Below are 21,105 nucleotides of genomic sequence, written 5' to 3'. Positions count from 1 at the left end.
GCGGTTACATCGTCCGCTTAACATCTAGACTAACATCTGGTCAGACATTGATATAGTGTTATGTTTCTCCTTGAAAAGAAAAAATATACTTACTATTGGGATAAACTGGATTTGATGGAAATTCCTTTTTGGAGTTTTCAGTTTCCAACAATGAGGCCAACATCACTATACTTAAACTTGCTTTGTTTCCAAAATTAAAAGTAAATAATCAGTTTTTGTGACGGATAATCGACAACATGCGGTCACAAATAGCGTAGAATTATGGAAGCCAAAAAATCTAAAACATGTTTTTGAACATGAACAATAAACATGGAATTCATGAACAATAAACATGGAACATGAAAAAAAATTTTAGCCGCTTTTGCGCTTTGCATTGCTGTATATAAATTCTTCAATTTGATGCCATCCCACAGTTGGAAGTGTTTATGTTCAAATCTCCTGCGAGTGTCGTCTTGTTCGCTCGCAAATCTTTGAGAACTCCATGAACCCCGACTTTGACACGAGAGCAATATTTTATAGGAAAAGACCCGACAAAAACCCGATCACCTTCACTGTGAGTGGTTTTGTAAAAACTAGCGCTGTCATAATCTGATTTGAAGTTGTGCTGAATTATTACCCCCGCTTCACGTAACTTTTCTACGAAATGATGGCTTGTGTAGTCGAAGAAATCGAGATGATGTATTATCTGAGACGTCATCATTCATTCAAGTTCTTATAATGAGCAGGCAGTAGCGTAAAAGCCCTTTAAAGTCATTTTTGTGCAAATGATAATATGCTGCTGTCTCAACCAATCAGTCTATCGTTATTTTATTGTAGCATTACATTAAGATACAGTAGATAAATTGCATTAGAAATACTGTTTCAAGGCATGTGAATTTTATTTATTTTATAATATTATCCAGCACTCGTAATGTTATAAGCACGGCTGTGGAGTCGGGCAAAAAATATACGACTCAGACTCCTCGGTTGGTTTATAACTGGCCTACTGCGGCTTCAGTGTTGCCAGATTTTTTTTAGTTTAATGATTTCACTAAAGTTGCAATCGAAATTGAAATGGCGACTTTCACTAAAGATGAGAAGCTATTTTCTGGTATAGTTTTAAAGCGCGATAAAGAGAACAAGAAACAAAATTTTGAAAAAACATTGCAAACAGAAATGTTATTGTTTATCGTTTTGTATAAATTCGAAATCGGCTATGTTTCAACGATTTCGAACATGCCAGAATCCGTCCGACTCCACATCCCTGGTTAGAAGTACGTACAGTATTTGTAAATTTTTCCTGGTTTCTAGGTGTATCACGATGGTATTTTATGCGATACATTTGTGGGCCAAGCCTCCATTGAAGCCAAGGACGTAGACACAGGCACATCGGCAGAAATTCCGTTGTACGGCCGAGGAAGCCGGTCAGGAAAGCGGTATCCTGGCACTTTATTTGTCGATGTAATTTCCAGCATAGACATCAACGGTCTTTAGTAGAGTTGCACTGCTTCCGCGGTTGTGATGAAAACTGCTCCCTAACTCCGCAGACCCAATACTTTCAATATCTTGTCGGCGGAGTGGTGAAAGCGTGTGTTCAAAGATCGATAGGATGCTAGTTCGATTAGTTCTAGCCAGTGGCGTAGCTAGGGGGGGGGGGGGGGGGCGGACCGCCCCGTGCGGCACGTCTGGGGGCGGAACTTTCAGACTACGATTTTTGATTATAATCTGATAAAAAAAACGCATTTCATTTTCACATGCTTTTTCTTGAAGGGGCGGCACATTCCCTAGCTACGCCACTGGTTCTAGCAAGCCATCTAATGACACGTTTGAAGATGGAATCGAAGACTGGCTTTCTTACCTTTCTCCTAATCAACCAGACAGGGATCAAAAGTTCATTTAATTATGGACTCAAATATAAGTCCTGAATACTTATAACTTATACGAAATACACGGTAGGCCTAGTCAGCACTGCCAAGCTATAATTATATTAGGGCTACGCGTTTTTCCCTAGCTGGCCATTGTCTATTTGTTTAAATCGCGATGGGTGAATTACAATATTTCAGCAAAGTATTAATAGTGCAATATGCCCTTTCTCCAATTACTAAGTGGTGTTTCATTCTTTCGGAGATTGTAGACTATTTGAAGATGTTTGTAGCCTACTTGTAAATTTGCAGTGCCAATCGTGTCTAGTGAGATTACACTTATTGAATTTCTTGAAGCTCGTTTTATGACATTAGTCGGGTCAATATATGGTTTCAACTTCAAAAAAATTCCTACAAAAGGTTTTCCAACGGTTTTTTATAGTATTTATCATCAAGAATAATATATTAAAAATCTAGCAGAATCAGAGCACCGAAAAGTTGTCATTTTCAAGATGGCCGCCAAAACAGTATAATCACAATATTTCACATAATATTAGGATTATTAGCAGTGGGCTATAAATGGGCAATTTTTTGTTTTGCTATAGGAACAGATTTTTGTATTCCATTTAGCCTATCTCAACATAAAATGACAAAATTTTTGGTCGGAGTTCCAGGGCAAAAATTCAAAATGTGCAGGGCAAAAATTCAAAATGGCCGCCATTTTCCGCAAAAAAATCACGTTTTTAGCCATAACTTGGTCATTTTGGGGTATTTTTACTTGGTTGTGGTGTCTTACCCTATGTTTGTGAGATCAGGCAATCTGTTTAAGCAATAATAAGTAGGCTTTAGTATTTACATGTATAGTTATAATATAGTTTGACAAAATTACCCACTTTTTTAAACTTATTTTGTGGTTTTAATTTCGATAAAAACCACGAAATAAGTAATTAATTCTCTAATTCTGGCGTCTATCTTTTGGTTTTAGGTGGTAAGGAATTCATCAAAACAATTCAAAATGAAATTTACTCATTAGTTTAATGGAAAGACTTATATGAAACAAAACCAATAGTGAAACACTGGCAGCATAAGAGTCACACACCACTTATTAAGTTCTTTACATTCAGTTGCTTAATAAGTCCTGATCATCATCTTCATCCAGTAATGACTGATTGTAGGTTTTATCACAGGCATCAAGTTGCCACTGTCTAAATGCTGAGGTACAGGGTAGATTATTCCGCCTACAGCTACACCTGGCAGTGCTACAGGCAGTTGTGCAGTTGCAGTGGATAATCTTCAAGAGGGCATCTGGGGCCGCATTCATGTCCGACTCTGTTGGCACAAACTGACTGCCTTCCAGTTTCCAACCCCACTCGCAAGTTTCCATATCACTCTCCTGTCCTAGCCACACCATTATTTGGTAGTAAACCCTTAGACAGTGCAATTTTGTTGATGGCTCAGTAGGTGGTAGGCGTTCTGGTGTCACAAATGATTGGGAAGAGACTACTTTTTTTCTTAGTACTCTGTAGCGCAATGACGAGAGGGAATCCTATGACGTAGTGTTGAGTTTTTGGTGGAGTGTCTCCTATGGATTCACGAATTTCCCGAACTGCCTTGGTTGCATAGTCTGTGATAGCATTCGCAAGTTGAGGCTTATCAGGCTTCCGAAATCCGAAGCACTTTCCTTGTTTCAAACAGTGCTGGAGGGAACGGGCTCAGTTCATACTTCAAGATATCTTCGAGAGATAAAACCCCTAGTTGTGAAACAACTAGGAAACGTTGAAAAAGCAAACCTTGGTCAATCGTTCTTTCAGGTGTCACCTTCACTAATGAGATGTTTCCAAATGTCTTGGCTTTATCCTTCCGCTTAAAAGATATTGAGAAAACAAACTGTCCAATCATTTTGTCCATAATGTTCCTTCCGACTGATTCGAATTCATGTACATTAACGTCATCCTCGGCCACAACACCACTCACAATATTCCTTAGGGTTTGATCCTGAGAAAAAGGTACATAACCAGCCAGTGATGTCTTGAGCTTTTCAAGATCAGAACTGTCTCTCTGAACCCTAGCCTGTGTTGCTTCCTTGTGTTGTTCACTTGTTGTGTAGAAGAGTTTATTGAATTCCTGCATGGCATAGTTGTACTCAGACGTGACTGGAGTCGACATTGTCCACTAGCATCGCTGTTCTTCTGTCATGCCGGTTCCACGCGTTAAACCTCCCGACGTCTTCAGTGACCTCATCAAGCTCCGTTCAATAACTAGGTATGAGCTGAGACCAGCCCAAAACTGATTCGAGCGACGGATAACATGGTACTCTTGTTGAAACCTTTGAGATAACTCTGGGTGCCGGTTCGAGAGTTGGTCCATTTCTTGGATGTAATAGAGAGCAGGTTTCAGATAATTGAAGTGCCTTGCAGCCGCGAATACTGGTAGACAGTCAGAAACTGCACGAAGGTGCATCTGCCATTTGCCTGTCCTGTCCGCTTCGATTAGTGCTCGCGCTACCCCAACCATAGACTGATAGCACAACTACAGTTGACTGCTCTTAGATCTTCCACGCAACTCAGCTTTCTCTTTTGTGACTCTTCATCATCCTCCTGCCTTGTTTTTAGGTAATGAAATCGGAGGATTTCAGATGTTTTCTCTCTCATGGTGACAATGCCAAGAAGACCCTGACCTTCAGCTATATGAATTGATTCACCGTATTGTTTCTGTAATTGGGTTTTCAGATATTGTGATCCATAAGGAAGGCAATCATCATTTGCTAAAAACTCCTTCATTTTAGATCTGAGGTCTGATTTCGTTAACTGTTCTTCATCATTCTGTTCAAGATGTGAACACATCTTTAGATATGCCTAGTCCTGTTCCGCATCCTTCGGTCGCCCAGATTTTCGACGTTTTGCCTCAATACTCTGCCGCATTACAAAGTTACGTTAAATCCATATATAAAATTAACACTACAAGAATGATGGTATAAACAGTCTGCAGCATGCAAATCGCCGCCGTAATATTCAACACGACCTTTCACGGCGAATGACCAATCGTCGGAACGTCTCTCACAACACTCTAATGTACAGTAGTTTGTGCCAACAGAGTCGGACATGAATGCGGCCCCAGATGCCCTCTTGAATATTATCCACTGCAACTGCACAACTGCCTGTAGCACTGCCAGGTGTAGCTGTAGGCGGAATAATCTACCCTGTACCTCAACATGTGGACAGTGCCAACTTGATGCCTGTGACAATACCTACAATCAGTCATTAGATGAAGATGATGATCAGGACTTATTAAGCAACTGAATGTAAAGAACTTAATAAGTGGTGTGTGACTCTTATGCTGCCAGTGTTTCACTATTGGTTTTGTTTCATATATAAGACTTTCCATTAAACTAATGAGTTAATTTCATTTTGAATTGTTTTGATGAATTCCTTACCACCTAAAACCAAAAGATAGACGCCAGAATTAGAGAATTAATTACTTATTTCGTGGTTTTTATCGAAATAAAAACCACGAAATAAGTTTAAAAATGTGGTAATTTTGTCAAACTATATTATAACTCTACACATAAAAGCTATAGCCTACTTATTATTGCTTAAACAGATTACGTGATCTCACAAACATAGGGTAAGACACCACAACCAGGTAAAAATACCCCAAAATGACCAAGTTATGGCTAAAAACGTGATTTTTTGCGGAAAATGGCGGCCATTTTGAATTTTTTCCTTGCACACTTTTTTCTTGGAACTCAGACCAAAAATTTTGTCATTTTATGTTGAGATAGGCTAAATGGAATACAAAAATCTGTTTCTAAAGCAAAACAAAAAATTGCCCATTTATAGCCCAATGCTAATAATCCTAATATTATGTGAATTATTGTGATTATACTGTTTTGGCGGCCATCTTAAAAATGACAACTTTCCGGTGCTCTGATTCTCCTAGATTTTTAATATATTATTCTTGATGATAAATACTACAAAAAACCATTGAAAAACCTTTTGTAGGAATTTTTTTGAAGTTGAAACCATATATTTCATATATTGACCCGACTACATAGTAAAAGAACTATTGAGTTGTATATTTTTCAAGTTTATTTTTTGTTAGTAACTTTTAGGTGGATAACTGTTTGTAGACTTTTGCACATGTATTTCCAAAAAGTGACTCCATATTTGTTTTGCAATGATGTTTAACCCATCACTGGTTCGTTTAGATCTTTTTTTGTCCATAAGAATGTTATTAATTAAATCCAACAAGGATATCGAATTATCGATTGATACTCACCTTCTGCAAATTTACTTTTTAGATCGGAAACACGGAGGTTTTCATTTAATCCATTTCATTTCTCCGCAATTCGATTGCTTATATTGTTTAAACGTCATGCGTAATATGCGATATTTGATCGTATTGTGAGCTGTTAACTTTGCGCAATCACGTCATTGCATTTGTCTTCGTATGTATATTATTCCATTATTATAAACTTACTGCATTTGTTGCTGCTTAAAACACAAAAATAAAAGCAGCGTTATTTTGAAGATACTGGGCTTGGAAAAAAATTCTATGGTTTTGGATTCTTTTCACTAAGCGATTCAAAATTATGTATTTTACATTGGGATTGCTTTGTTATACGTTGAAGAGACGTAACAAACACCACTTTTGCTTGCTGGGATATTGATAGCAACCCAAGGCAATGTTAAGTTGTAAGTTACGTTACTGACTTCACGTCCAGGTGTCCATACTTGAACAACATCGTAACATTTTAGCAATTTTGCTGTTAGCGGTATCACGCCAAATATGACTTCATTGTCCAGCTTATAAAATTGTTCCAGCAACATAGAGCGTCATGTAATCTACTAGGCGTCACAATTTGACAACCGCATGGAAATTTATGTTGGTTAGAGCATCCACTATGCCTCTTGCAAAACTAAAGAACTGAGCGACACCAGTTGCTCATCTCAATACGTCGCATCGGGTGGTGGGTAACGGCACAATGAATTCTCAGCTACACTATGCAAGTGCAGCAGTAACCACAGTTCGCCTTCGTTCTTTCAATTCTTATTAGACGATTGAGCAGAACATACATAATGCACGTGCAGGAATAATTGGTTGGCGAGAAATTGCAAAACAAATGATAAAATTTAAACTCAGCCTCATGGAATGTTATCTGATACACTCATCGAAACTGATGCAAAGTGCAGTACAGATACCATGCCACTGTTTTAGTGCAAAGCATTCCATGTTTGAGTAACAATATGATGGGAATAGATTTGGCAATGTAGCTTCTCCAGCATTGGTTACGTAGCAAGTAGTTTGCTCTGAAATAGGTTTTTGCCATATAATAGCAATAAAAACACAACAGCACTTAAAAATGACGACAAACTATTGCAAGAGATTAATTTGTCATAAACTTTAAGCATATTAAAAGCAAATAACATTCTGTGCAAGACACAATGTTTTGGGTAAATAAATCTCTTTACGAGAAAAACTAAAGATATCAACCTTGAATATTTTGATCGTTCGCAACTATAAAACGCATCATTTGTCATGTATTGAATTAGTAGCGCTTTTCTATTTATTGCACAAACCTGATACAGCAGGCTAATAGTAACTATGAAAAGCAATCGAGGTTGTTCAGTTATCACACTGAGCCATGTTTTAACCCCGCTACAGGACGGTTTTGCTAACCCCATAGACGTTACATGATATTTAAACAACCCATTGTTAAATTGTAACTTAAAATTATTTCAACAAACCACTCTTTATTTTCTGACCTTCAATAAGCTCAACTAACACTGAAGAACAAAGCAGTCTTTACAACGAGCTGCCATCAAACTGAAGGAGTACATGTTTGCATAAAAATTATAACTATCGCTACAACTACAGGTTAATGATTTGAAATGACACAACTTGTTGGGTATGGTATTCGAAAAGGATAGATCAGGTTATATGGCATACATTCTTATGATACAATAATTATTGTAACTTTTGACAGCAAATCAGTTTTTTACATTGATTCAACGTCTTCATATATTGAATCATTGTAAAAACTACTGATTTTTTTTCTGGCTGGGTTTTCTTACACAATCTCAGTGAAATCTGTGCCTTGAATCAACTCTTAGTTGAAGATGTAGGCCTAACATCATGCGATGTAGCCTAAATACATAGCTATAAAGAGATAACAGATATAAATCAACACATTTTTAGCATAGATTTCATCTCGATTGCATCTTCTAGAATATATTATAATTAATGTTGAAGGTTCTCGCGGGAAGACGTGGCATAGCCTCCCAATCGCCGCTTGCAAATTAGTCTTTTTTGTGTTGATTGAACATGTACAGACGTTTATTCAATGCAGAAGAGATGATTTGGCAAGCAGGATACTTTGCAGGAAGACAATATCATTTGAACATTAATTTTTTTTGTCAATATACGAATGCTACCGCGGACAACACAGTATCTTTGAGTAAAAAAATCTTTTTTCTGCGTGTGTAGTAGTAGTACGATTAAGCAAATTTCGACGCATATAAAATCAATTACATGACGGAATGGATATGATACAAATAGCGGCATAAGTTTTCACTAGTATAAACTCCATAATCGGTTAAATCAATAAACGGCTTTTGAAGTAAGCACAATGATTGACAGCCTGTGAAAATAACAGTCTTTGCAGGTCACTGCTCGAATAAAAACAACTGCATGGTTGTAAAATATAAGTTGCGTGACAATTTGAGTAAGAAATATGATGGCCCACAAAAGCGTGTTGAAGTAGAAATGCGAGCGTTTGCGCAGATAGCTTAAATCCAGTTAACAAATTAACGCTTTTACATTTATTCAGCGTCTGCAGACGTTTAAGTACCATTGACTACTGGCACTATTGCATGCGCAGGTTGTGTAGTGTGCAAGTGTAAGCAAAATGTGATGCGTGTTAGACGTAGAATGAGATTTGAAAAACGTGAGGACTTGACTATCACTTTGACAGATACTTTTTTATTATGTAACTTCAATTTTTATTTATAATTATGTAACTTCAACTGCAAGCAAACCTTGTGGTTATGTTTACATTCTAACTCGCAAATGTGTTCTTTTTACATTGAACAAACGTCTGCAGACGTATAAAGGATCGATTTTGTTAGCTGAAATGAGCTCGGTAGTTCACGATACGAAAAGAATAAAATCTGGCGAGTACAAATAAACGCATCAGTAATATTATTTTAAATTAAAATAACGTTGAAGAATATCACGTTGGTAAATCTTTGATCTCACTATAGCATAAAAGGAATTTAAAGGCTTACCCGAGCAGTGCGAGAGCTTGTTCATTTTTGCAGCAAGTTCTAAAAATATGTCTTCACTTGTTCAAAGAAAGAGGAAGACTTCGCTCTCGACAGACAGGCCACACTCTCAACATGAGAATTAATTCATGGCCAGTTTAATTAAAATTGGGTGATGATGAAGAAATCAATAATAAATTGATATTGGACTGACATTATTCTGCTTGAGACTGGCTCGAAATAAAAACCACCGCATTGCAGGTGTAGAACAATAAAAACTCTCGTCTTCACATGCAAAAGTCATGAAAGGATAATAGATAGGCAGTGCAAAAGTGGCTTTAAATGGAAAGTGATTTTCTAAACAACGAATTGAGCACGTTTACACTAGTGCCAGGTCAACTACACTTAGGTTTAATTTGAATTTATTAAAATATGAAAATTGAGAAAAAGCAGCATGGGTGTAACACCCATAAAATGGTGTAAGTTTAAAAACAGAACCAGTCACTGAGTTCTCATTGGTCAGGTAGTTTGTGCGCATTGAACTATGACTGTTGCGTTTCGGTGCAGAGAAGTTTTGTTTGCACATTTTTGTGAGATAGATATTAGATAATGAAGAAAACAGACTTCAATGAAGATCTTGATGGAAACATTTTGTGACAATGCAATCTTCTTTGATCATCCATGATGTTTCACAACCTCCTTGGCGGCAAGGATGAGAGGATTGAGAGACGCTAGAGGAGCTGATTTTTGGAGAAACGGATGCTGAAAATGATCATAAAGCATCAAAACCACGATTGATAACAAAATCTTAACTATGAAACTAAACAAGTGAAAGAAAGTAGCAGAGTAAGAAACCTGAAACTTTTCATATGTCGAAATATATTTTTTAACTTTAAAAACAATTCTGTTGTTTTTTGTAACTAAGTTAAGAAAGATTTACCCATCTCATATTTAGAAAATACTATGTGGCTGATATTATCAAGTTATGAAACTCGTGCTCTAAATCAAGTACAGTACTTAACTAAATAGTTCCGCAATGAAAAATGGTGCAAAACGAAAATTGAAATACCATTAACAACTCCACGGCACTAGATCTTTGATCAACATCTATCTCTAGACAACGGTGGAGGAAGTCATGGAAGGTGTCTGACAGTCTCTCTGGGTTTTGAATCTCCGGCGTACCGTTGGTGGCGATCAAGTACAAGGCCTGTGGCATGTAATCAAGGGTTGGTTTGCAGTGAAATGTAATCTTAATCTAACACAGACGACTACTGCCAAAATAATTAAAAAATAGTTACCAAACGGGTTTGTTAAATGATTTAAAAACTTTTTTTTCTTTAAATGAGTATAATTGTATATAAAATCGTTCATTAAAGCATAAGCGAAAAGGCAACAATGTAATACAGAGGATTGCCACATGCATTATATGCTATCTTTTTACAGTTCATAAAACACTTTAGGGTCACTTTATGTAAACATACACAGAACATGTATGACACGTCTTATTAAACCAATATTATGAAACCAGCGTTGACTTGACATACTCGAAGAGGGTTCTCGTTTAAGTAAGGGGGTTCGCCTTCGATCATTTCAATGGCCATGATGCCCAAGCTCCAAATATCAACCTAAACATAACCAGTGTTGATCATCACAACGAAGTTGGGCTCTGGTTAAAATGGTAAGCGGTGACGTAGTTTTAGTCTTTGTAAAGCAAGAGTAACCTTTTTTAGATTGTTTCAACATTCAGCGACGATGAAATGAGGTTATTTTTCTGACTAGGGCTGTTTTCTAAGCGACAGCGGAATGTTAGTTCTTGTTTGTCGCATCCAAGCTTTAGATGAACATTTGGGTAAGTTAATAGGAGGGAAAAGAAGCCAAACTTCCGAGTTCACCTTCCAAACGTGATGAGGATGACCGCGAAGAAATAACCACCTGCTTTTGAGCAGTGTCGAACAGGCGTTCTATCGAGCGTGACACAAGAGCTCTCACCACTTGGCTATGCGGTCGATGTTGAGTGTTAATATTTCGAAAAAATGATTGTAAACAGTGAAATATTGCAAGGCAGATTATCAAAAAAATCAACGCAACGCATGTTACTTGGCACAAACTCAATACCGCTGACTTAAAAGGCAAAGTAAAGCGTATTATAGGTTTAGTCGAGTTCTATTATGATAGATTCTGACAAGGCTGTGGGGCTTGCCTTCGGTCCGTATTGCTTCCTGGTTACGACTTCCGGGGCCATCCAGTATGGCGTTCCCACCATTGTGGACCGCTTGCTCTGTTCGGGAGTTATTTGAGCACAGAAGCCAAAGTCAGCTGGAAATAAAAGACTAATGTCGTTAGATAAAGCTTTGGAAGAGAGTTTGCTTTGTTGAACGATAGACAGACAAAAGTCACTTTGTTTTGTCTGTCATGTCGTTAGAATAAACAACAGTTAAGATCATGCAACATAAAACGGTTTAGCAATTTTTACATCTGACATGGAAAAAGCTTAAGATCTTCGCCTGCCGGAAAAAAAATTATCGTTTGGAATTTAAATTTCCGATAAAAATGAAAAATTTAAAACTTTGAATCCATAAGAAATTGCTGTTTAAAAGTGTTGTTCACAATTGCTTGCAAAAAGAACATTTGCGGATGAATAGCTCCATTGAACGAAATAAATACTAATACAACCAATAACTTGGAAGAAATAATCAGAGTCAGTGGTTTGAGCCTTCATGAAAACACCAAACAGCCATGACAGAAGGTTTCTCACAATTACAACAAACTTGTAAGATTCTTTGCTATATAACCTGAGTGAGAATGTGGGTGAGAACTAATGATTAATTCAAAAAGATGAAGAATTTAAATTTCCTACTCACTCAGCTTCACGCTGCCCTGCATCCCTAGCAGAATGTTATCGCTCTTTATATCACGATGAATGACGTTTCTGCTGTGAAGAAATTCAAGGGCTTGAAGACACTGGAAGCAAGAAAAGAGAAATCAAAACTCAAACTGTGCATTGGACGCCCAATCTAAGATTTAACAATCTTTTTATGTAAATCTTAATTTCAGAGCATAATGTAACAAACGATAGTTAACTGATTAATCTGTGGCTCAATTTTTATCAAAGATGCTGGGTATTAAAATAATTAATTCATAGTGCTGCATATAGTAGCGAATATAAAATCACCTAAATTCAAATAAAGATTGTAAAGACAGACAAAAGCTTTTTGATGATACTCGAAAATCCAATTAAAATCCTACCTCCCTGCAGACAGCCGCAATTTGTCCTTCATCCATGCATGTCTCCGTGACCACATCAGTGAGTGATCCTCCAGCAAGATACTCCATCACCACCCACAGCTCTTCTCCCTAAGATTGAAGTCGGAGTTTCAATCAAAGAGGTGTAGACCAGTGAAGACGGTTAATTGCCCATGAAGATTATGCGATTTTTTGTGACAACAAACGTCTGCTATTAAACGTAGGAGCAATAATGAAGTTCTTGTTCTCAGGGAATCATGTATGCCCAGCAAATAATATCCTTCTTCGATTCGACATTTGATTTTGCTCCAACTGGGTCGTGATTGATTTGAATTAAGTGTATGGGAAAACAAAGGATTCTATTTTTCATATATCTGAATAAATGCTTCGCTCAAACATACAAACAATCTGCAGTGTAGCAAAACTGCAAATAAAAAATGCAATGTCTGAGATATGAACAAGAAAAAAAATCAGCGAAAGAAAACAAATTGACCTTCAAATAAGAGTCAAGATAGTTGACAATGTTCGGGTGTTTGTTCTCTCGCATGACTATAATCTCATTGATGATCAGTTCCTTTTTAGGCTGCTGAGCCAAGTTCATTTGTTTAATGGCGACTTGGTCACCGGTGGAGATGTCTTCGGCTGTGAACACCGTGCCAGACGCTCTGTAGAACGAACAGCAATGAGTCGGTGAAAGAAAAAACAATTTTTAAAGCTAAGGATACGTCTTGTTCGTGCAGAAAAGAGACAACACGTTGCACGCGTGAAAGTCGTGGCACATGCGATGATTAAAAGTGGTGTATTCCAATTTATATTTGATGGATTATGACGGATTGACAGTGGCACCATGAGCTATTTTTAGTGGCGTAGTAGTAGAGAAAAACAGCAGCAACGCTTGTTGAGATGGAAAAGTGATTATTCAAGTAATTTTCAACCAACAATAATGACTAATGCAATGTTGACTGTGCTAGCTCATAAGCAACGTTCTTGCGGCATTAGAAGAAATAAAAGAAACTTGGCTTACCCTTGCCCAATTTTTTCAAAATCTGTATAGCGCATTTCTGGATTCCCAACACTGACAATTGTACCTGAAATCGCAAGTCATTCATAAGCGGACACAAGAAATCAGCAACATTGGTTCTTAACACAATGCATCAGTCCATTTTGCAATGGTTATTGGGATCAATTGATCGGAAGACGTTGAATGAATGCAAAAATATATTGATTTGCCGGTTGGATACTTTCTTTACGTTCCAGAATCCTTTGGTTAAGCAAGTACAAACTTCCCCTCACGAAAATAACTTTTCAAAAACGTTTGAATACGTTTCATTTACGTCTTGCAACGTTTCATTTAGGTTAGTGTAGCCATCACTTCACGTCGTTTATACCACCGCAAGACACTCAATGTATTTTTTTTTGAGTACTAATAATTTGATAACATCTTTAAAATGATACAAGTTTAAATACACACAGTCACTGATAAAACCTCAAAGATATAGCGACAAAATTATATTGTTAAAGAAGGAGAACTTTACAAATACTTCGTTTGCGTTCTTTACTCTCAATAAACACAACATTAACGCCCTGCAAGCTTGCGTTGGTATAATTTGAGTCAGACAATGAAAACAATCATCGCACGATTTGCGTCATGATGGTCGTGCGCAGTGCATGGCTAGACGATGCTGCAAAACCTACTGACCACAGAGTTGTCAGAGATATTCAATAATCGAAATTGAAAACTATATAACCGGCAACAGCACCTTTCATCGACCCGATTCTTCCAAAGGAGCAAGCTGGGTTCCGGCGTGGAAAATCCGCAGTGGATCGGTTCACACTCGTGACCCAAGACATCGAGGATTCCTTTGAGGCAAAAAAGAAAGCCGGCGCTGTCTTTCTAGATCTTACAGCCGCCTACCACACCGTATGGCATCGCGGCCTCAATTGCAAACTGCTTCGCCTGCTTCCAGACCGACATATGGTCCACACTCCACATGATCATGAAACTTGTCAGGAATCGAAGCTTCACCCTCACTATCGGCAACTCACGGCGAAGCAGACTAAGATGCCTGAAAAATGGTGTCCCACAGGGATCGGTTCTGGCTCCTCTTTTATTTATTATCTACACCCACAACCTGCCAAACACGGTCTCAGCAAAATACGCATATATGCGAATGACCTGGAAATTCTCCACTGAGCCACAAAGTCGTGGCAAAACCTAGAAGACACCCTGAGCCTCTCAGCTTATCTCCAGAATTGGTGACTGAAACTCAGGAAAACCAAAACTGTGGCAGCAGCTTTCCATCTACACAATCGGGAAGCTGATCGTGAGCTGAATATCCATAATTAATGGAAAACCTCTGTACTTCTTCCCCAAACCAAAACACCTTGGGGGGACATTAGACAGATCGCTCACGTATCGCCACCATTTGGTGTCACTGCGCTACTTAAGCGACTGGCTGGTTCCAGCTGGGGAGCGAGGGCTTACACTTTGCGTATATAGCAGCCTTGTCTACTCTTCAGCAGAGTACTGTGCACCTATCTGGTTCCGCAGTGCTCATTGCCACAATATTAACACTGCCATCAACAGCGCTCTGCACTCAATGGCCAGATTCCTGTGTCACACACCATTAGACAATCTCCCTATTCTTGCTGGCATCCAACCTGCTGAGCTTCGTCGCGCAGAAGCCACTTTGTCTCTCGGTCAACAGGCATTGGAGTTCAACCGCCTTCTCCACTCCAAGGTTTCTTTCTGGCCTCTTTCTCCTCTTGTGAGTGTAGTGATGAGGAACAGACCGCAGACCGCATGATCAACGACTGTAACATCTTCAGCCCGCCTAATGGAGTGGAAGGTCTGCGTGTCTTGGATGATGAAACCAAAGACTGGCTGCTCTCTAGTAGCCTTCCAGTGTAGTCCGGAAACATCGTGAATTTGGGGTCGTAAAAGGAAAGATCCTCGGGCCCAGATGCTCATACGACGACGAGCACCTTCCTATTCGAAGCACTAACATTTCAAGCTAAAACCTCAATTGCTAAGGTAACAGGGATCAGTAGTCAGTAGATGTAACAGAAAATATATTTCGCACTTGCTAGTGCATCGTCAGTTCTCATGTTTCCGGACTACGTCAGTTTTCTACGTCTACGTCAGTCAGTCAGTTTTATGCAGAGAACTGACGATGCACTAGCAAGTGCGAAATATATTTTCTGTTACATCTACTGACTACTGATCCCTGTTACCTTAGCAATTGAGGTTTTAGCTTTCGAGATATGGAACAGGGATCGTGTCAGAACAAGACTAGGACAGAAAGCGAGGCAGACTCCGACTCAGCTCAGCAGCAGCCTAGAGCAGTTAGCTACACTAACATTTCAAGCTTGTTTTCTTGGCACAACTGGAAGTGGTTGTTTGGCGTTAATGATAAAAATTTAGGTGTCAATGTCGCAGTGTTAAAAGTCTTTCTCATCCACATTGATTGGCAAAGTCAAGCCGGCCAAATAGCAAAAATCGAACGAACCCCAAGCAGAATCTGTGTTTTTTGCATTGATTCAAAGTCTGCAGACGTTGAGTCAATGTAAAATGAAGTTTTTTGATAGGTCAAAATAGCCACTTACGCAGCTTAGCGAGGACTTGTTCGTCTGAGATTTTCTTTTTTCTTGGCTGTTTGTCGCTTGGTGCAGGTGGTTTTTTGGACGGCAAATTGTGGGGAGGAGCAGCCGTGGGGGAGGCAAATGGTTCAATGACAGACTTAGTGTATATCTGAAAAATTAAGCTGAATACAATCAAAAAATCATCTCTCTTTTACAAAAACCAATAACATATTAGTCTTGAAACAGTTACATTGGTAAAAGCAAAAAATGTTCCCTTTTTGTTCTTTGTATTAGTTATTGAGAAGAGTATTAAAATGTAACCTTAAATGAACAGTAGGTATTCAAAGATAAGCAGTACAAAAGTTTTGAGCCTTTTTGAAAGTTTAAGCCTTACAACAATCCGTGCTAAGTATTGAGTTGTTAATAACTTGCTTGTAACAGAAATCAATCAAATCAAAAACTATTATACTATAAATAAAACTTCGCACAGACAACAGCTGCTGCCAATGATAAAAATCTCTTATGCGACACACACTTTAGTTTCAAGTGAGAGAATAGACTTTGACGCAAACGCATTTCGATACTTCAAACTTGTTTTTCCCTTACCGATTTTGTATGGTCAGGTCTCGGAGCAATGACCGGAGGAGCACCATCATCATCAGAGTCACTTTCTTGTTCTTCTCCGGGTCCAGCAGGGCGTGATTGAAGATGAGGAGGGAGTGCAGTTTTCTTGGGAAGAAGTTGAGGAGGGGTGTCTTGCTACAGAAGCATCAGCTCTCATGGTCAAACAAGATTACAACACGTAACAAAGTTACTATAAGAACCCAGACAACAAAGTCAGTCATTTTTACATTGATTCAACGTCTGCAAAGAGCAAAAATAATGACGACGCATAAAATGACGAAATGACTGCAATCAAAGTAAAAATAACAGATTTTGCTGTCTGGGTAGTAATGTGAATCATTATTATACTTCTCTTGACGATAATGATAACACTATATAATATATTACAGTATATACATCCTTTTGAAATGTTGTTGCGCCACTCTAGTGCTTGTCTTATGCAATTACAAGTGAACATTCAACGTAATTCACTTCAAACCATGCAAATTATTCGGACAAGATGTCTACAATTTTGTCTGCAGATGTTGAATCAACGCAAAAAACAAGCAGTTTGAAGGCTGGATAATTGGATATGTCGAACTAGACTGCGCGCATAGCCGTATGTTCTATCACATCACGTAAACTCAATAAAATAATTCAGATCAATCATAACTGACAGTTTCTTTCAAACCTTAAAGTCTTGGATTCGGTCATCGTCAGGTGGATTGCCCTCCCCCATGTATTTGTGTTCTCTCTCTTCCGAACGATCGTAGAAAGCTAAAACCTACAAACCACAGAACTGTTGGAGGGAGGTATGGATCTATTCATAATAGGTATGTTTTCAAAAAACAACAAACTTGCAATTTCGCTTTAACATTCTTTTATTTCCAAAATATTTCACAGGCATTGCTTGGCTTCTTGAATGCCATGGCCATTGACGGACAACAAGAAAGTGCAATTTGTAACTGACGTTGAGAGTAGTAAGGTCCTAGGCCGGTTTGCATGTTATGATTGACAGAAGAAACCAAAGTTAAACTGAATTAAGAGGAAGATCAGTGTTACTAAACCTGTAAAACTGCGTTTGGGTTCTTCTGCTGCTCAGATTTGCTGATGTTTGACGTTTGAAGTAATCTCGACCATTGTTGTGGCATGCCCTGGAGAAGAAGATGCAAGTGAGCAAAATAAAATTCCATACAAAAAATATCGGAATACAAAGGTTTCAGAACAGGGATGAAAAAACCGCTTTTGAACTCATTGATGCCACTTACAATTTGTAAACACTTGAAGTGCATCTTAGTGAGGTTTGAAATCACCAAAGTAGATTTACATAGCTTTTACAATACGGTATAAAAAAAACACACAAATGTGGCATCAGATAGTAAAACATTAACCGTGTGAAGAATTGTCATGAGTGCCAGCAGAAAATCAATTGAAGTTAAACTTATCTTTAACAAACTCTGACAGGTGAACCTTCTGCTTAAATACCTCATCAACAAAAAAGACGATATCAAAAATTTAATAGGATAAACTTATGCAAACTATGCTTTGATACCAAGGGGAGCGGTAACGGATTTAGACTATCAAGTAGAAAATCAACATAGAGTGATAGTGTTTTCAAACAATGTGGTAATAAGTACAAGAAATCAATTGCAAAAGTGTATACATCCAAATAAAACTGCATAAACCATTATAACAGCACAAAGAATCATATAAAAAACACCACTTACTGTAAATTCTCCGGTGACCGCATCAAAGCCTACATGTACATTGTGTGCAAAATCAGATGGGTAGGAAATTTCTGGTCGATCTTTGTTTTTGTTTTTAGCTGAAATCAAGAACGTGGTGTAAAGTAATAACCAAATAACTATGAATCTCAGTTCTCTTGCAATTTAAAGCGACTGACTCAGTATTCCAATTAGCCTTCCAAACAGTGCTTAAAAACAATACATCTATGTGACATGTCTCTGTTTGGGACTTAGATCTGAAACAGATTTTGCAAACAGTCATGTATTTTTCTTTCACACAACATTGAGAGACTACTGTACTAGCATTGCAAAGTATCAGTTTTAAACAAATCACAATAATCATACAATTTTGTGCACAAATAAGTACAAAACTTTTGATCAGAATACAGTATGTTCTCACATTTATCTCCATCGCTTGCGAAAATATTCTTCAGTTTTTTCTTTTTCTTCTCCCCCTCAGGAACAGATGACATAGCCTTGATGTTTGGCATGTCTCCTTTGTGAGATGGCCCATGAAGGCGATTAGAACCAGAGACCTTGTTATTGCCATCACTGCTCATAATTTTCTGCACAGACAAGTGTCCAGACATTTCATTGAACAATAGCTATTACTATTAGTTATATATTTAAAAAAATTAATAGAAGTGGCGTAAATATTTTCTTTGATGTTTCACTGTCAATGAAAGCCTTCAATCAAGTTATTGTGGGAACCCTCTACCCCCAGTCAGGTAGAGTAACCATGTTTGAGTCGAATTGAGTGGGGCACTTCTTACCACAGCATCTCAACAGCTGAAGCGACTCTCCAGTGGGTGTTTGGGTGATGTTGATTTTCTCACATTCAAAAAGTCATACAGTGTGAGTGAGTTAACAACTGCTAAGGTGTTATTACTTTTGCCATAACAATGATACTAATTAATCAACTTTTCAACAAAAACGATTGCAAACATTTTTAATTTTTGTTGGAAAAGCTTCTAACAACTTTAAAAATTTCACTTTAACATCAATTTGTTCATTATTTTATTTGTATTATAGCCTATACAACAAAGAGAAATAGAGGAGTCACTGGAGACAACTGGTCAACCCTGATGTTTTGGGATGAAGAGGAAGACAAGGCTTCTTTGATGCAAAATGGAGAGATTATATACAATTTGCATGGATTATTAAAAATGTGGAAAAGTCATGAGTTGTTGAAACCAACATACACTACCAGCACTTTGCTCATCACTGTATTAACCTATCTCAAACAGTCAACATTTATATAGCACCAGCTCCGTTTGTTTATACAAGACGAGGCTACACAACACAAATATGCTGTTTCAAAGGGTAATGGACCATAATACAGCTACATCTAAAATAAACTGATACTAAAATAGCGCAATGGAAATGATGGATACATATTACATATGACAATCTAAATGAAGTGTGCCAACAAGCTTACACAAACATTAACTTGTTTAGTTGAAAGAATGACAAATAAAGTTAGTCCACAACCAACAACAATTTGTTGAGATGTAACAGCATAAAATTTAATAGAATTCATTACCTACTGCAATAGTACACTACTGTTGACATGTTTTTCTACATTTAACTTTATTTAGAATGTATAAACATAGCACCTGCACCTGCAGTAACGTCCTTTAATAACTTTTCTGAATTTGGAAGACTGAAAGCGATCTTTATAGAAGTCTATTCCAATTCTTGTTAGATAAGACAAAGATTGAAAACTGCTATAGTTCAAAACGAAGCACATATATAAAATAGCCTACAGATGGACCAAGATTATTTCATTGGAATGATGTACTATATAAGCCTGCAATATACAAATTACAAGATCTAAAAAATAGTACGGTATAAAAAAATGAAATATACATTACCTGATCTACTTTTCATTACCCTAAAAGAAAGAAAAAACCAATGCTCACTGCTCAGACACGAGCAGGAATTAATGATGGGCCACTTATAATTTTAAAAGCAAAATTATCCATTATTTTATTTGATGTTGATCAGGATGAGAATTGATAAACAACATTTTTTTTTCAATTTGTCAATGATAATTTTACATCATAGATTGAGCAGATGTTATGGGATCAGAATAGTCTGTCATGACCGACTTGATGCAAGACAATTGACTGCGGGTGACCTGTCACAGCTGGGCATCTCACCACAAGACTATTTGACAAAGTTCTATTTTATCTTACAAAGTGATAAAAATGCGGTTTAATCACGCTGTGAGAAATACTTTTTGTAAAAAAAACGAACATTTAGCTCAGAAGAAAAATAATTGTAAATCTGACAATAATGGACATACATTGTGCATTGTCTTCAACTAAGCTACAAATTAAACTGCTAGCTTCAAAAAAGCACTCTACATCCTTCTCATCAATGTGGGGAAAAATAAATTGTGTACCGTATAGGGTTGTAAAGGGATGGAAAGTTTCCGGGAATTTTGTAACTTTCCTGGAAGCTTTCCAGGAATTTTGAAGGACCCGGGAATATTGGGAATTTTCATTTGGCATTTCTTATGTTTAAAACATTTGTTAAATATTTCATCAATTAGAAAAAATATCAAAAACCTATCTTTTAAGATTGGGCTTGCATTCTAAATGTCATAATGCTTAAAAGCATTTCTTATTTTTTTTAATTATTATAAACACTAATTTGGTGTTAATTAAGAATGAGGCTTATGCACAAATTTTTTAAATATTATATTTAAAAAAATACTGATCATATTTGGGAACACTCACACCAAGGTCTGCAATAGGCTCGCAAATGAAAGGGCGGAAAAACTAGTATCAGTCAGGTCAAACTTGGCATTGTTTGAGCCGTGTG

At 37.5% G+C, this 21,105-nt stretch overlaps 1 protein-coding gene across 1 annotated transcript; it reads right to left on the bottom strand.

The window, feature by feature from the left end:
* Positions 1-6,885: 6,885 nt before the first annotated feature.
* LOC145765985 (serine/threonine-protein kinase PAK 3-like) lies at positions 6,886-18,776 on the bottom strand. The gene is made up of 14 exons (XM_082577635.1): positions 18,677-18,776; positions 18,259-18,356; positions 17,599-17,685; positions 17,223-17,315; positions 16,535-16,687; positions 15,953-16,097; positions 13,371-13,434; positions 12,840-13,011; positions 12,350-12,457; positions 11,965-12,064; positions 11,304-11,419; positions 10,648-10,728; positions 10,173-10,310; positions 6,886-9,865 (listed from the first exon to the last, which is right to left on the bottom strand). Exons 1-14 carry the CDS (start codon positions 18,765-18,767, stop codon positions 9,779-9,781), a joined length of 1,533 nt encoding a protein of 510 aa, XP_082433761.1. The 5' UTR covers positions 18,768-18,776; the 3' UTR covers positions 6,886-9,778.
* Positions 18,777-21,105: the final 2,329 nt, after the last annotated feature.

The sequence above is a fragment of the Aplidium turbinatum genome, chromosome 3 (genome assembly GCF_918807975.1).
Source record: "Aplidium turbinatum chromosome 3, kaAplTurb1.1, whole genome shotgun sequence".
Classification (NCBI taxonomy): Eukaryota; Metazoa; Chordata; class Ascidiacea; order Aplousobranchia; family Polyclinidae; genus Aplidium; species Aplidium turbinatum.
Note: the sequence above shows the minus strand (reverse complement) of the source record. Positions and strands in the feature narration are given on the sequence as shown.